The sequence below is a fragment of the Rhinatrema bivittatum genome, chromosome 2 (assembly GCF_901001135.1).
Source record: "Rhinatrema bivittatum chromosome 2, aRhiBiv1.1, whole genome shotgun sequence".
Classification (NCBI taxonomy): Eukaryota; Metazoa; Chordata; class Amphibia; order Gymnophiona; family Rhinatrematidae; genus Rhinatrema; species Rhinatrema bivittatum.
In genome coordinates, this window is record NC_042616.1 from 709,981,366 (window position 1) to 709,998,964 (window position 17,599).

General features: G+C 46.1%; 1 protein-coding gene across 3 annotated transcripts in view; it reads right to left on the bottom strand.

The window, feature by feature from the left end:
- INTS8 (integrator complex subunit 8) overlaps positions 1–17,599 on the bottom strand; it is a 248,361-nt gene that overhangs the window by 150,086 nt on the left and 80,676 nt on the right. For all 3 annotated transcript variants that reach the window (XM_029591733.1, XM_029591735.1, XM_029591736.1), the window contains 2 exons: positions 13,417–13,599; positions 5,838–5,945 (listed from right to left, as the gene is read on the bottom strand). In XM_029591733.1, the coding sequence (XP_029447593.1) occupies positions 5,838–5,945; positions 13,417–13,599 (291 nt within the window). The remainder of the gene's footprint in view (positions 1–5,837; positions 5,946–13,416; positions 13,600–17,599) is intronic.

Genomic DNA, 17,599 nt, shown 5'->3' on the forward strand with positions numbered 1-17,599 from the left:
TGGCGGTTGAGGTCTAGCGGTTTTAGGTTGTCTGGGCTGAGATCTTTGCTGTGGTCAGGAAGATCTGCCCCTAGTCACTGGTGGATAGTACCTTCTTTGCCTGTAGTTCTTTCTGGTATCTTTTCTTGGTTGACGATGTGACACTGAAGAAGAGTCTTGTGGGACAGCAGATAACTGATGCATTGTCTCTGTATGTTCTTTAAGTTGGGCTACTGCATCCTGAACCTTTGATCCAAAAAGGTTGTCGCCCACACAAGGCAAGTCCACCAACTTATCTTGTACCTCAGGCCTATGGTCAGAGGCTTTTAACCAGGCCCAACGGCATGCACCGATCCCAGAAGCTGCAAATCTTGAAGAAGTTTCGAAGCTGTCGTATGCAGCCCGAACCTCATGTTTTCCAGCTTCTAGTCCTTTATGGACAATTGCATTAGCTGCATCCTGGTACTGCTGAGGTAGGGAATCAGCGAGCTGCTGTATTTGCTTCCAGAGATTTCTCTGGTATTGCGTCATATAAAGTTGGTTTCACGCTATCCTGGAGTTAAGCATTGCTCCATGGAAGACTTTCCTTCCTAGAGAGTCTAGGAATCTGTGATCCTTCCCTGGTGGGGTAGACGAATGAGGTCGTACTCTTTTAGATTTTTTCTGAGCCGACTCGACCACTACTGACTGGTGTGGTAGTTGTGCCCTTTGATAACCAGGGATATGCTGTACTAGATATATGGTGTCCATTCTTCTATTGACTGGCGGGACTGAACATGGATGTTCCCACAATCTAAGTTGTAATTCTACCAGGACCTCATGAATAGGGATGGCTAGGACTTCCTTAGGGGGATCCACAAATTGAAGAACCTCTAAGATTTGCTGTCTTGTATCCTCCTCAGACACTAATTTAAAAGGGATTGTGTCTGCCATATCTTTTAAAAAAGTGGTAAAGGATAAATCCTCTGGAGGAGACTTCTTTCTTCCCTCAGGAGGAGATGGTTCATACATAAAACTTTCTGATGATGAATCAGTGTTTCTATCCTCCCAGGAGTCATATGGTGTATGTTTAGAAGGAGAAGCAGGAGAAGACCTTGGTGGTATCGAATGTACAACTGGTCTGGACAGACCTGAAGGTCCTGGTTGAGGTTCATACAGTGGGGACGGACCAGGAGTATCTCCTATACCTGCTGGCTTAGTAGGGATAGGTTGTAATGGCATAGCACCGATGAGGGCATTAAGTTTTTCCATTAGTGGTTGAAAAAACGATACATCTGGTTGTACTGGAGTCCCTAGTATGGGCACCGGCATCGGGAATGGTATCGGCATCGGCATTGGTGCTGTTCCCGGCATCGGGGATGGTCCCGTCATCGGGGATGGTATCGGCTTTGATGAGGGTACAGGCATCGGAGGAGTCATCAATGTCGATGTATGTAAGTCCTGAAGCGCTTCTCGCACTGCCTGGCGGATGAATCTGCTCAGTTCCTCTGTTATAGCTGTTGCAGGCAGAGCAGTTATAAGTGGTAGCAGTGAAGGCGTCATCAGCTCTACCACAGGGCCCTGTGGTGGCTTGATGTCCGGCACCTCTAGAGGTGGGGGAACGCCTTGGTGTAGCAGGTCTCGGTGATTCCTATAGACGAGGTCTCTTGGCTCCTGGCTGTTCCGGTGATAACAGGGCCTCGGAATTGAGGAATGTCGATGCCGATGTTTTAGACGATGTTCAGTGGCTTTTTCAAGCCCGGACGTTGATTTTGTCGATGACGAACGGTCTCCTGAACCCTCCACTTAACGTTTTTTTTAATAATCAAACGTTTCGACGCTCTGGTCGGAGACGAATGGGTGGACGTCAACGTGGAAGGCAGTAACTCGATGTGGAAGAGGTGTTCCATCTTTTCCTGACGTGCCTTTCTTTCTTTGGCGGTCATTTCCGCACATTTTGGACACAAGAAAAAAGTCTTGGGATTGCCCTAAACATAATACACACTCAAGGTGTGGATCAGTAATCGACATAGTTTGATAACAATTAGGCCATTTTTTAAAATCCTGTGGCCATGATAACCAGGACAGCCATTGATGGCTATCTGACCAAAAATGTTTTGAACTTGAATCGAGTCGGAAACAAAAAATTTACTCACCGGCCGGTGGTTGAAGAGAGACCCCGGATGTGGGGAATGAGAAAATAGGGATTTTTAATTTGTTTTTTAGACAAAGTTGTATGAAGAAGTTCACACAAGCCTCCTGCTCCGTGATGCTAACTGCAGCACGGAAAAATGAAGACTGAAGGGAGACTCCTGTGGCTCGAGGGATTATGGCATGCTGGGCATGCTCAGTATGCCAGTCAAAAGTTTCTAGAAACTTTGACAGAAAGTTTTCCGTGATAGGGCTCTGTCAGTGACGTCACCCATATGTGAGGACTTGCATCCTGCTTGTCCTGGGATAAAAAATCATACATATGACACTCGATGCAAAAGACTGGGAGGCCTTGCAATGTGTAGCTATAATTTGGGTTACTCTTCCCTAAATGCATCACTTTGCACTTGTCCACATTAAATTCCATTTGCATGCCCAGTCTCCCAGTTTTGCAAGGCCCTCTTGCAATTTCTCAAAATCCTCTTATGATTTAACAACTTTGAATAACTTTGTTATTGGAAAATCTGATCACCTCATTTGTTGTTCCTATTTCCAGGTCCACTTAAAAAGAAGTGGTCCCAGAATGGTACCAATTGTTGCTCATCTTTTTCCATTGGGAAAATGTACCATGTATCCCTATCCTCTGTTTTCTATCTTTTAACCAGTTCCCAATCCACAATAGGACACTGACCCTATCCCATGACTTTTTAATTTCCTAAGAAGTTGCTCACGAGGGACTTGTCAAATGCTTTCTAGAAATCCAAATACACTAAATCAACTAGTTCACCTTTATCCACATTTATTTACATCCTCAAAAAAATGTAGATCAGTGAGGCAAGACGTTCCTTGGATAAATCCATATTGGTTTTGTCCCATTAAACAATGCCTCTCTCTATTGTTCAGTAATTTTCTTCTTTATGATAGTTTCTACCATTTTGCCTGGTATGAATGTCAGACTCACTAGTCTGTAATTTCCTAGATCACCCCTTGATCCCTTTTTAAAAATTGGCATTACACTGGCAACCCTCCAGTCTTCAGGTACCATCGATGTTTTTAATGATAGTTTACAAATTACTAATAGTAAGTCTGCAATTTCATTTTTCAGTTCTTTCAGCACTCTGGGATGTATACCATCTGGTCTAGGTGATTTGCTTTTCTTTAGGTTGACAATTTTCCCTATTACATCTTCCAGGCACACTGAAATTTGTAATACAATAATATTATACAACCACAATCAAGGTGACCCTCTATCAGAAAAATCAACACAAACACTTTGAACCATAAACATTTACTCTGTTGGCTATCAAATGAAAGCTATAATAAATTTTTAAAGGTGAGTGATGTTGGTTTCATAGTCAGTAATGTTATAGGTACCATCCCGGTTACCATTGAGCTACTTATCATTAACCTCCAACTCCCCTCGTTTTCTTGCAGTCAAATGAATATCAACACAATTTTTTAAACATTTTTTTAACAAAAACTTTTTGCTTGTAAATACTATGCACTAAACATTTTTTTCAATTAATTTTAATGCACCTACCGATATTACAAGAATGGCTATTTTTTATGTAAAAAACATGGTGTTATTATATAAAAAAACCCCATGGTGTTATACTTTGTAGTTACACAGACTGACAAGCATTCAAGCTTGTCAGTCTGTGAACCCTACCAAAATAGACTTAACTTTATACGACAGTCCCAACATGGCTGCAATTCTAAGAAAACTCCATCAGGAGATGATACAAACGTCCTTGATATTGACCAACTAAAATATAATTCATGTTTCTCCACAAACGGTCTACATTCAATGAAACTGATTCACGAAAACTCTCTTAAAAAATCCCATGTGACCTGGAAACAACCAATCATGAGATCACAAACCAATAGCATCATAGTCTACCTAAATTCAAATTAGAGATGACCAATGAAGTTCTTCATTCCCAGGGGTTGCATTGTTCTAAATTTAAAGATCCAAAACTGTTTATGATAATTTAGATGGACAGTCAAATCTCCTCTCCAAATCGTTTCGTGTACTTGCTCAATGATAGTCCAATGCAAATGTTCAAAAGTATGTTGCACCAAAGGAGCGATAAGTGACTGAAAATTAAGTTTTGAACAATATTTAATCAATCGCACTTTCATGAGGTGACTTGACTGCCCAATATAAAATTTAGGACAAGGACAGATTATCACATATACAACATTTGCTGATATGCAATCTGTAATAGATCTCCTCAATCTGGTACCCAGTGACAGGATCTTCCCAATTTGTGCCTTCTATTGTGTAATCACACAAACTGCATTTGTTACATCTCCAATGTGTGCCCTCCACAATATTCACAGGTTTGTCAAAAAAAAAAAAAAGAATGAACTATATGATCTCTTATATTAGGACCAAGTGAAAGTATTATAAGAGGCAATTCTCAGAAGATTTCATATAAAAACAGAACATGCCAATGTCTTCTAACTGATGCCACTAATAAAGATGTAGCGGAAATCTGTTGCTCATCTTTAAACTTTACAGCTACAGCCAGAAACAGGTTCAAGACTTTAAAGAGGAAACAGCAAACAAATCCTGAGAGCAAGACAGGTAGGGAGGGGAGGAAGAGAGTGGAAAAACGTTTCATCAGTCCCCCCCGCCGGAACCCCTTTGGTCCTGGAATACACCACTGAAGGAGAAGCACAAGGCTTTGGATCTGAATTGGCTCTGAATACTCAAAAGAGAGTAGAGCAGAAGTGGGGAGGCGAGAGGAAATCAAGTAGTCATACCGGTAGCCCTCTGGTCTCTGGTGGTGCTCCACTGAGGGAGGGAGCCTGAAGCTGTCACCTCAGGAGCTACCAACCACACAGATATCCTCTTCAATTTAGGGCCACTCAACTGAGGGAGGGAGGGAGAATTCATTTGTCACTTCAGGAGCTGAGCACAAGAACTTTTCTGTTCAGCCGGCCTAATTAGGCCTTTGCTTACAGCACAGGAAGCTTGACCACCATCTGCTGGAGTTGCAGAATACCAGCAAACTGTACTGGCACAGAGTTATATAAGGAGTGACATTAGTGAACCTGTTCTCTCTCTCCAACTGCTATTTGGAGTACATAACCCAGTTGTCCGAACTGGTCTGACTGACTGAAGAGGAATATAAATTGTTTAAATAAATAAAATAAATATATCTGGAGGTAATCTCTGAAATAAGGTACAATAAGTAGTAGCACAGGAGGGAAAAAAGGCACTTGGAAATCCAGTATTTAAAGTGACTAGGAGAAATGTCTACAATAAGGGACGAAAAAGAAGGAAGGAACATGGAGATTCAATATTTAAAATAACTTGTAGCCTAGGATTTAGCCTTCCATAGTAGGAGGAAAATTCGATATATGACCCTTCCTCTCTACTCTGAGTGGTCCCTATGATTGCCTTACGTCAAGCAGTTGGTCACTGTAAAGATGTTCTTTCCTTGTTCTTGTTTTTGCTTCAGTGATCAATCTGTCTTTGTGCCAAACTGGAGAATCAGAGCAGAAAGCAGACTTCAACAAACCCACGTTCTGACCCCAAATTAATTTCTTGCATACACCATTATAGCTTACTAATTTTGTTCTAAAAAGCGACTGTTGGAATAAATGAGTTGGAACCAAGTATTAGTAAGAAGAGGGGCCACAACACCTGTAGTATATCAATATTAAGTAATGTTCTGCCCTGTTCAGTAGTTTAAACACTATATGAGAACTTAACTCACCTTTGAAAGCAATTCTTTCGTTCTGAAAAAATATTCTCGGACTTTTACATATACATCGGCATTTGTGGAGCCTTGTTGAAAGTACACTGCACCCAAATCATAACAAACCTGCAATAAAAGCAAGATATGAAACACAGGGTATGTCTACTCTGGCTTCCCTTGGTTCTTGGGCAGTTTGATTAGACCGGTGATCTTCACTGTTTTTCAAGTGGGGGCCCCTTTGGCAAAAAAATGTCAATGTGCGAGCCATGACAATCACTGAACAAAGTAGCTGATGCTTTAGGCAAGGTGGGGGAATCCCCCTTCAATGATGCAGCCATGGAAGAGTTCATCAGTTCTGCATTTTGTTGTATTATTTTTATCGTATATTGATGATAAAGGAGAAATTACTTACCTGATAATTTCGTTTTCCTTAGTGTAGACAGATGGACTCAGAACCAATGGGTTATGCTCCCCTGCCAGCAGATGGAGTCGGAGCCAGATTTCAAAGTGGACGTCACCCTACATACACCCCCCTGCAGTGACCTCAGCCCTTCAGTATTCTTGATTAAAAACGGATAACGGATAACGGATAACCGCAACTGTACTCAACCAATCAAACACTGAACTCCAGTAAGAATATAGATGCCCTGATCTAGGGACTGGAAGGCGGCTTACCTGTAATCTCTTGGAATCGATAACCACTCCATGGGCAAATCCTTGGCACCATTCTTGGGCAGCCGTGGGCGGGATGTGAGTCCATCTGTCTACACTACGGAAAACAAAATTATCAGGTAAGTAATTTCTCCATTTCCTAGTGTAAAGCCAGAATGACTCAGGACCAATGGGATTTACAAAAGCTACTCCCAATTGGGGTGGGAGGCTGCCCTTGGTCCGGTTAACACCACCCTTGCAAAGGCTGATTCCAGGCAATAGAACCTGGAGAAGGTGTGCAAGGAGGACCATGTTGTCACTCAGCAGATATCGATGGGAGACAGCAGTCTAGCTTCCACCCATGAGACACCCCAAAGCGGCTACTTGAACCCGAAGGGAATTAAAAGACAATCCTTTAGCTAAGCCCTTTTGTAAAAATGCCAGAACCTGAGGGACCGATGACCTATGGGGAAGAACCCCTTGCTCCTTACACCACAACTCAAATACCTTCCATACTTCAAGGAGGTAGAAGGTTTACGCGCCTGTAAGAAGGTAGTTATAACTTCCTCCGGATAACCTTTCTTTCTCAATTGCGTCCGCTGAAAAGCCAGACTGCTAGACAAAAGTAACCTGCCTGATCAAAAAATATAGGACCCTGATGTAGTAACTGGGCAAGATAACCCAGCCGAAGAGGACTGTCCACCGCCAGATTGACTAGGTCCGCGAACCACAGGCGCCGGGGCCAGTCCGGAGCTACTAGGATTACCTTCCCCGGGTGAACCTCTATGTGGCGTAAAACTTTGCTGCTCAGCAGCCATGGGGGAAAGACAGAGTAAGATCTTGGATGGCCACGAAGTACCCCTTCCGCTCCATGCTCTCGTCTGTGACTGAAGAAGTGGAAGGCCTTGGCGTTTCTCTGAGTTGCCATTAAGTCCAGATGGGGATGACCCCCACCTGCGAATGATGAGGGCCATCGCCTCCTCGGAGAGCTCCCACTCCCCGGGATCAATCCGTTGGCGGCTCAAGTAATCCGCCTGCATGTTGTCCATGCCTGTGATGTGGGATGCTGCCAGGATGGCGAGATTTTTAGATTTATATTTCGCTTTTCGCACTTTTTTCAGCACTTCAAAGTGGATTACATTCAGGTACTGTAGGGTATTTCCCTATCCCCAGAAGGCTTACAGTCTCTGCCCAGACCATGAGCTGTGCTGCTTCTGCAGCTACCAGATGACTTTTGGTGCTGCCTTGACAGTTGATATAGGCCGCCGTCGTCGCATTGTCATACAGCACCCGTACCGCTTGGTTGAGCACAATCGGCAGAAAAAGCTGAAGCGCCAGAGGGACCGCCCTCGTTTCCAAGCAATTGATGGACCACTTCGACTCTTCTGCCTGCCAGGTTCCTTGAACCGCCTGCGACTGACAGACTGCTCCCCAACCTGTCAGGCTGGCATCCGTGGTGACCATTATCCACTGAGGCACTTCGAGATCCACTCCTCGAGACAGATGCTCTGGAATCAGCCACCAGCCAAGACTGGATCTTGCGGAGTCTGTGAGCGGCAAAGGGATCTGAAACTCCTCCGACTTCGGATCCCATCGAGAAAGTAATGCTCTCTGTAAGCGTCTCATATGAGCAAACGCCCAAGGGACTAACTCTAGAGTGGAAGCTATAGAGCCGAGAACCTGCAAGTAGTCCCAAACCATGGGCATTGGGAGCGACGATATGCACCGGACTTGCTGCGTCAACTTGGAAATCCTGTCCGGCTGGAGAAACACTTTCCCCGCCCAGGTATCGAATCGAGCTCCCAAGAACTCCAACACCTGAGACAGAAGGAGAGTGCTCTTCGCTTGATTGACTACCCAACCTAGCGACTCCAGGAGCCCCACTACTCTGCTGACCGCTGCCTCTCACAGCTCCTTCGACTTTGCCCGAATGAGCCAATCGTCTAGATATGGGTGAACGAGCATGCCCTACCTCTGAAGGGCCGCTGCCATTACCACCATTACCTTGTGAACATCCAAGGTGCTGTCGCAAGACCGAATGGCAGCACGCAGAACTGGAAATGGTTGCCAAGGATCTTGAATCGCAGGAATCTCTGATGATCTTTGCGGATGGCTGTGTGTAAATACGCCTCTGTCAAATCCAGGGAAGCCAGGAACTCGCCCCTGCGAACTGCCACTATGACAGAGCGCAGGGTCGCCATCCTGTAACGCGTAATCTTGAGGGCCCGGTTCACCACCTTCGTCAAGAATCGGCTGGAATGATCCCTCCTCTTTGGGGAAGATGAAGTAGATGAACTAGCGCCCCATAGCAAGTTCCGCCTGGGGGACGGGCACAATGGCCCCCAGACTCAGGAGCTGATCGAGGGTCTGACGCACGTACCGCCCTTTGGCAAGAGAACCGCAAGGGGATTCCAGAAACAGGTCTCGGATGGGCCAAGCAAATTCCAACACGAAACCTTGTTTTATGACATCAAGAACCTTTTGGTTGGAGGTTATTTTGACCCACTCCTCGTAAAAACTGGATAGCCATCCCCCCACTCTGAGAACCGAGGAATGGGCCGCCCGTATCTCATTGCGCTGACTTGGCGCCAAGGGACGCGGAGCCAGCACCTTCCCTGGCGGGCTGCCGGCCATGAAAGAAATGAGACCAAGCCTGGGCCCTGCCTACAGTTTGCCGCTGAGTCGTCCCCTGGGCCCTGCTCTGCCGAAATCTTCTCTGGCCTCTAAAACGAACGCGAGCTGTAGGAAAACCTCTGGAGGGCCGCGGCCTATCTTCTGGGAGCTTATGAACTTTGTTCTTGCCCAGTGACTCAATCAATTGCTCCAGGTCGTCCCCAAAAAGGAATTTACCCTTGAAAGGCAAAGAACTTAACTGTGCCTTAGAAGAGACATCCGTGGACCAGTTGCGAAGCCACAGAAGTCTTCTGGCGAAGACCGTGGACGCCAACGTCCTGGAAGAAGTTCGTAGGAGATCATACAAGGCATCTGCCCTGTATGCAACCGTCGCTTCCTGAGCCGATTCCTGAGGTGGTAGCTCTTGCTGAACCCACCATAAACTGGCCCAGAGCATAAAACTACTACAAACTGCCGCCCGAATGCCCAGGGCGGAAACCTCAAAAATCCGTTTGAGGAGAACCTCCAGCTTCCTCTCCTGGAGATCCTTCAAGGCTCCTGCCACAGCAACCGGGATCGTAGTTCGCTTTGTGACTGCCAACTCTGAAGCATCCACCTTGGGAAATCTCAGGAGCTCCAAGACCTCCTTGGGCAAGAGGTACAACTTTTCCATCGCGAGGCCCACACGGAGACTGGTATCCGGAATGTCCCACTCCTGAGACATCAACTGTTGGAGCATGGAATGCAGTGGAAAAGTCCTAGAGGGACCACGCAAACCAGCAAGAACCGGGTCCACCGAACCCTGAGGAAGGTTCACTCCAAGCTCTGCTAAGACCCACGGAATAAGCAAATCCAATTCTTCTTTGTGAAACTGGTGGACCACCTTAGGATCATCGCCTTCCAGAGGAGAGGTTTTGCCAAGTTCATCCTCCAGATACCTCCCAGGGAGAGGTGTAGGAGCCAGGGACGTATCCGCTTGGCCCACTACTGCTGGATCCGATACTGGAGCTCCAGTTCCTGGAAGTAAAGAGCCTTGAAGCTTTGTTATCCAAAGGGAGCCCTGGGGGTCTTGAGACCTAGGGACCGTCAGTGGGGGCCCCTCAGGCTGTCCCTGCGCAAAGGATCCCTGTGGTTGTGACTGAGTGGCGAAAAATGCTTTGTGCATAAGGAGCACAGAATCCAGACAAAAGGCCTCAGGGCCGCCCCCACCTAGTGGTCTAGCATCATGTCTGCTATCCAAGCCTTCTGTGACCCGCTCCTGCGGGTCCCCAAGGCTGCCAGGGTCAGGAGGGAAATCCCCTCCCCCCAACGCTCTTTCTTCAGCCGTGGCAAAAGTTTCCAAAATGGCTATCGTTCCTAAGCTCAGCGGGAACAGATCGGCCTGAGCGCCCCGATCAGCCTGTCTTTTTCTGGCCACACACATCGAGTCAGAGGTGCCTTCCCCACCGGAGATGCACCTAGCACAAAGACCTGTGCGGAAGAGCCGAGAATTGGACTCCCCGAATGAGGTACATCGTGCCGGTTGCGGCATTACTGTGGCGGGGGAGGAGGAGGAGAGAAAATGGCATGAACACCACCGCTGCCTCCGAAATCGTGCGCCCCGTTGGCTCAGTGCTCCCACGGGAAAAACGCAACCCCGAGCCCCTGTCCGGCCGCGTAGGAACCTTGCAAGAAACCTAAAGAAGGCTGCGCAAGCAGTAAGTTTCTTTTTTTTTTTTATGGCCGAGATCAAAGGGGGCAGGACCAGATTACCGGTATCCCCCCACGAGCCTTACCAGCGTGGAGCCCCGCAGAATCCCCAATTCCAGCTCCAGAAGCGCCTGCTACCAGGAAGGATGGCCTCTCTGAGACCTACCTACACCCTGGGAGGCTGAATCCTTAGTGCCGCTGGCTCGATAAAGCTGCCTTGCTTTTCTCCCTTTTCTTTTTAACAAAAAAAAACTTTATACGCTCTTTGCTGCTCCTATCCTCACTAACTCTCTGTTTTTGGTTTTTTTTTGGTAAGATTAGCCTACACCCCAATGAGAAGTGCAGGCCACAGGCTTTGCACCACTTACATCTGTAGGAGACCAAGAAATACTGAGGAGAGGCAGGTAGCACACCAGGTTAAGAGGGGGTGCCTTACAAGTTTTTCTCTGTCTCCATCTGCTGAAAGGGAGGCAAAATCCAGCAGTCTTGACTGATCCAGGTACGTACAGGGAACCGTAATATGGTCCAATATTGTTCTAAGCCGGGGGAATTTCTCCATCTTCCAAGGAATACATATCCTTCTCTTCGTCTGTGCTGCTGGGTCCATTCCAGGGATACCGTTGATGAGGCAGGGCATGCCTCGAAGTCTGCCAATAGGACTGGGAGTAGGAGGGCTTACCAGCTGAGGTGCCGTCTGGACAGGGGCAAGTGAAGTAGCAGACTGTGCTTGTACGAAGGCTTGAAGGCCATGGAAAAATTCCACCCAACAGAAGGCAGCTGGGTCCATACCTAGCCCAGGAGATACTGGGGTAGGCGCCGTTGAATTTCCCTCTCCAATGGATGATCCAGTCACGGGGGTACTCAGATCCGGAGTACTTCCAGTTAAGGCGGAGGCTAACCCATCCTCTGAATGGGAGGAGCCGGGCTTAGAAAGTCTGGAGAGGCCAACTCTAACTGGGCTTCCTCACAGTACTGACAAAAGTTGGAATCCAGGTCAGACCGTGAAGGCCTAATATGACAAGCAACGCAGAGAGAAAGGCACTTATGTTTCTTGGCTGCTGAAGCCACTGGTGGTGGTAACTGTGCATTGACAACTCACGCTTAAAATTTTATGCATACAGATTTTGGGAGCCTAGGCAGGGCACGGTGAGATGCATACCCAGTCCATGAGCCCGGCTTTTATCTGTATTTAGTAGGTTGTGCACGTACATACACGTGTGACATTATGAGTGCAGCGTGTGCACAGAGTCGATGCACTGCATGTACAGACATTCTATGGAGGGCAAAACAGCACGCACAAAGACGCGCACAAGATGGCACCGCTGCGGCCTACCACGCAGTGTACCAACCAAGCCTAAAGCGGGACCTAGCCCACTAGGGGGCTGCTCAACCTGCTCGGAAGCCCACATCCCCTTACTCCAATGGGATCAGGAATGACATCAATATGGTGCACCGAGCAAGGAGACTGGAAGTCTTACCGAAAACCCCTCCAAATGTCTGAATTAGGAGGTAAATCTTCCATTTTTTTTTTTAAACTTACCTGGGCTCAGTGCTTTCCGGCTGAGTACATAGACCGTCTCCGGCTGCTGGGGGAGAGGGCTTTGGCAGTCACCGCCGAGTTTGGCTTCATGCACCTGTTGCCTTTTAACTGCTTAAGCAGCAAAGTCTACGCCAGGAACCGGCTACCAGACCAAGGCACACCTCTGAGGGATCTCAGAAATCTCCTCAGGAATTCTCAACTGGGGGAGGGACCTTTAGGTATCACCGCAGGAGAGCAGAGCTCAATTTTTTTCTCCACTTTAAATGTAAAATTTCTCCTTCCAAAAAGTACAGCAATCCCCATAGGGAGAGGAGATTCCACTATCTGCTGGAGACGGAGAAATACTGAAAGGCTAAGGTCACTGCAGGGGTGTATGTTGATTGACATCAGCGTTGAAATCTGACTCCGTCTCCATCTGCTGGCAGGGGAACAAACGATTGGTCCTGAGTTCATCTGGCTACACGCTAGGAAATAGTAAAAAGATTTGAACAAGATGCGGCCAGCCCAGCTGCTCAGGTGCACTCAGTGAGATTCATATAACTAAAACAAAGTCTGCTACCCCATCGTCTGTTTCTATCCCCTCTACACGCTTTCTCTTCCTCAGCCCATCTCTATTCTCTTCCTTCTCTGACTCGACTCTTCCAAAACACTCTTCCCCTCAGCTCCTTTCCCCCACACTCTACACCCTCTCTCCTATCCCTATCCTTGCCAGTCAACCCCCAGTCAACCTCCTCCACCCTGTCCCACCCCATCCCCTTCAAGTCCACTCTGTTCCCCAGTTTATTAATATCCCCTTCACTTCCAGAGGTTTTGCTATCTCCAGAACAGATATTCTGTTTTCTTCTGGCACAGCACAACTCTCAGTGAGTTTGAGCCACACAGTGCCTGAACTCCCAAATCATTCTCGCAGTCTCGTGACTCAAACTCACTAAGATATATGTGGCACCGGAAGAAAATAGAACAGCTGTTTTGGTGTCAGCACCAGCAGTAAGCCTCTAGAGAGGGGAGAAAGAGTGTGTATTGGGTGAAGAGCATCAGGAAGCTATCATTGGCTCCCCCCCTTACAAGGAAGAACACTTGATTAGATCCACACAAGTCACTCACCTGGCACTGCATTTCCTCAGCACTAATTTTCAGTCCAGCTGTGGAATTCTCAGTCTCCCCATTCACCATGCCAGGCTCCACAGCTAGGAAATCCAAGGTCCTCACCGTGTGCACGTAAAGGTCCTTCTTTAGTTTTAGAGCCTCTTCCAGCACCAGAATAGAGTCCTCAGTCTGCTCTTTCAACTGTAGTTTATCAACAAATAGAGAAACAGATTACCACCAGAACTTAATCATTATATATTTCAAAGAGCATTGAAAAATTAGAACTGGGGAAAAAAAAGATCAACTTTATTTTTATTGGCAAGAATGCCTTTGGCAAAAGCGTTGCGTAAAAAGCTTAGTTAGATTTTGTACGCAACACATTCACCAAAGGCACTCATTAATCAAAGGGGCACAAAAGTCCACTAAGTACCTAACAATCGGGCCGATACAGTACAGTGCGCTCCGAGGAGCGCACTGTACTGTATCGGCGCGTCCAACCCCCCCCCCCCCGGGGGGGGTTGGACGCGCGTTTTTTCGATGCGCTAACGTTACCCCTTATTCAGTAAGGGGCCGAAAACGCGCGTCCAACCCCCCCCCGAACTTAATAGCGCCCGCAACATGCAAATGCATGTTGATGGCCCTATTAGGTATTCCCGCGCAATTCAGAAAGGAAAATGTGCAGCCAAGCCACACATTTTACTTTCAGAAATTAGTGCCTACCCAAAGGTGCTAATTTCTTCGGGCACCAGGAAAGTGCACAGAAAAGCAGTAAAAACGGCTTTTCTGTGCACCCTCTGACTTAACATCATGGCGATATTAAGTCGGAGGTCCCGAAAGTTACCAAAAGTAAAAAAAAAATTAAAAAAATTTGAAGTCGGCCCACGGCTTGAAAACCGGATGCTCAATTTTGCCGGCGCCAGGTTTCCAAACCCGTGGCTGTCAGTGGGCTTGACGCCGGCAAAATTGAGCGTCGGCTATCAAACCCGCTGACAGCCGCTGCTCCGGTCCAAAAGGAGGCTCTAGGGACACGCTAGGGACGCGCCTCCTTTTACCTGTTTTTACTGCTGGGCCTAATTTGCATACTGAATCGCGCGCACAGGAGTGGCCTGTGCGTGCGCCAGGAGAGCAGGCGTTCGCCCGCTCTCCCGCGGACTTTACTGTATCGCCCGTTTGTGAAGAACAAGAGCTAGAAATGAATAAAGAGAGAGATCAAGGAGTAATCATCTCTGATTACCTGACCGTAACCAGTCCATGAAATAAAGCAACAGGGAAAGCTAACAGAATGCTCACTTAGCTAACTATGAGATGACCCCACCTTGAATACGATCTACAGATCAGGCGGCTACACCTTGTAAGGACATTCAGAGGATTGATGCAATTCAGAGAAGAGATACTAAAGCGTTACAGGGCCTGCAACAAAAACCCTACAAAGAAAGGTTTAAGATAGTCAAACACTCACTCGAGGAAACCCTCAAGGGGAAACTGACAGAAACATTCAAATATTTGAAAGGCATCAATAAACTAAAGGAAAGTGAAATTTTCCATAGAAAAGGAATTTCAAGGACAAATATGAAGTTGGAGGGAGGAAGGTTCAGAGGAAACCTGAGGAAATACTTCTTTATTAAGAGGGTGTAGAAGGCTGGAATAAATTACAAGCAAAAGTGGAAGAAACCAAAACTGTGACAATTTAAGCATGCTCAGGTTAAATATAGAAGATGGTGGCAGGAAAAGGGTTGAGAGATTGCAGCATTGCAAACAACTCACTGTTTACTCTCTCAAGAGCAGAGGAAAGGGGAAAGGTGAGAAGCAGAAATCAATGAATGGATAAAGTAAGCGCAATCTAACATCACCACAGGTTGGACAAGCTGGAACCATCAGGTTACAACTCCCCAAAAACCAATGTTTACAGTACTGGATAAGCTATGTTACAGACTGAGGAGTCGGTATCGTGTGGGAAGAGCCGCGCAGGCACACAGAGGCAAAGCTCTGTCTTTGAATTAGCATGGCTAATTCACCCTGCTATCTATGGAAAACACTGTTTACGGTAAGCAAACTTTCTTTCCCCTTACGTCTGCAAATCAGTACCCCAAGACCGTAGAAGTCTGGGCCCTCTTGGTTTTTGTCTGAATCCAATTCCACTTTTCCCCCCTGCCATCTAAGTGGGGAGCAATGTTACATCTGCATTAAAAGCATGAAGGCTTATTGGTTAAGGGTAGTAATCTCCATATCTTCTGTTAAGGGTAGTAACTGCCGCACCAGCAAGTTACCCCCTACACACTTTTTCTCATGTCTGTCCTCTAGCCTTTAGAGATCCACAGTGTTTATCCCATGCCCCTTTCAAGTCTTTGACTTTTTTCATCTTCACCACCTCCTCTGGAAGGGCATTCCAAACATACTAGAGCTCGAGGAGACTAGAAATAAATTGCAGGCGTTGTCTGCTGAGGAAATTTCATTTCAGTTAGATCTTACTAAGCAGGCATATTTCAAATTTAGTAATAAAGTTAGTCCGCTTTTAGCTCAGAAATTAAGAAATACATTTTCACAAAATCAGATTGTGAAAATAAAATGAACAGTCACCAACACAAGACTTCTTGTGTTGGTGACTGTTCATTCCCATCTGGCCAAGGGCATGCGCCTCTCCAGATTCAGTCTAATTCAGTTATCCTGACAACTGATGGATCTAGCCTGGGCTGGGGAACTCACCTACATAGAATGCACATTCAGGGCCCCTGATTCTTCCAAGAGAGAAAACTGCACATCAGTCTCCCGGAGTTAAGGGCACTGTGCTACATAAAGTGTTTTCAGATATCAGGTGACGAGTCAAACTGTCCTGATCTCGACTGAGTCAGGTAGCCCGCAGTCAGTGAGCTCCAGGTCTAGTAACTTATCCACCTTATACTAAGTTTCATCACAACGAGATGGTGGTGCACACACGTTCTAAGTTCTTGTCAAAGGTAGTGATTGTCTTGTACCTTAAGCAGTCAATTGTTCTTCCAACATTTTAAAGGTAAACAAGTCCTGCACATTTTTGACTGCAAAAGAATCATTTCCAGCTTTTTGGAATGGACTAAGTATCATAGAAAGACCACTCAGCTTTTTATTTTTCTTTGCCCCAATAAGCCTGGTATTATTGTGTCAAAAAGAAACTTTGCTAACTGGACAGTGGACTGTGTATTTTTTCACTTACATTCAAGCAGTTTTGACTTGAATGAGCAGATCAATGCCTGTAATGTTAGGGACATGGCTTTGCCATCCCAGGTCAGCTTCTGTGGAAGAGATATGCAAGGCTCCAGTTTATACTTTCATGGTTTACTACTGCCTAGATCTCTCAATGTGACAGAAGGTTGGGGCAGTACATTCTTCAGGCTCTTTGAGAGAGTGAGAGCCCAACTCTAGCCCTGCCAGGGCCCACTGTATCATTTCCAGTTCTCTTCTTAAAAAAAAAAAAAAAAGGAGGTCCAGCATAATAAAAGATAGTTAATTGCCCTATTGGCAAAGTAATTGTTCTTTTCCCCTTTTATGCTTGAAGCCAAATCTGAGAGGATGATGTAATAAGGTATTTTCGGAAGAGCGCACAGTTTTACCCGCAGCTGTGCCCACATTTTTTAAGCATGAACTTTACTCCCAATATAGGAAGGAATTTTGAGTCAAACATATTTATGCCCAGTGGAGGTAATTTTCAAAAGGATTTAGGAGCATAAAACTGGGTTTTATGCATGTAAATGGGCTTTTGAAAATTGCTACTATTACGCATATAACTCCTTTGAAATTTCACTGAATTTTCAAAAGATTTTACATGCGCTAATGGGCTTTTGAAAATTGCTACAATATATGCTACATTTATGCGCATAATTACTTTGAAAATTCACTCCAATATGTGCAGATTAGTAGCTTCTTATATAAATGCCCCTCCCCCCATGCAGAGAGGTGCGATGACTTAACTCTAGGTTTCTTTGTGCTGTAAGCTTAACTCTTAGTCTAAGGTAGAGTCCAGTTTCCAGAACTACTGTTAATCTATGGGCAGAAGCTCGAGTTCTGTGCCTGGACCTGTACTTGAGGATTACGTGCAGAAAATATGCTTTGCATAGATAAATCATATTTTATGCACAGAAAACTTGGTTTATGCGCACAAATAATGCTTTCTGTACACATTTTTGGGTTGGAATGCTTTTTTTAAATTCCCAATTCCCTTCCCATATTA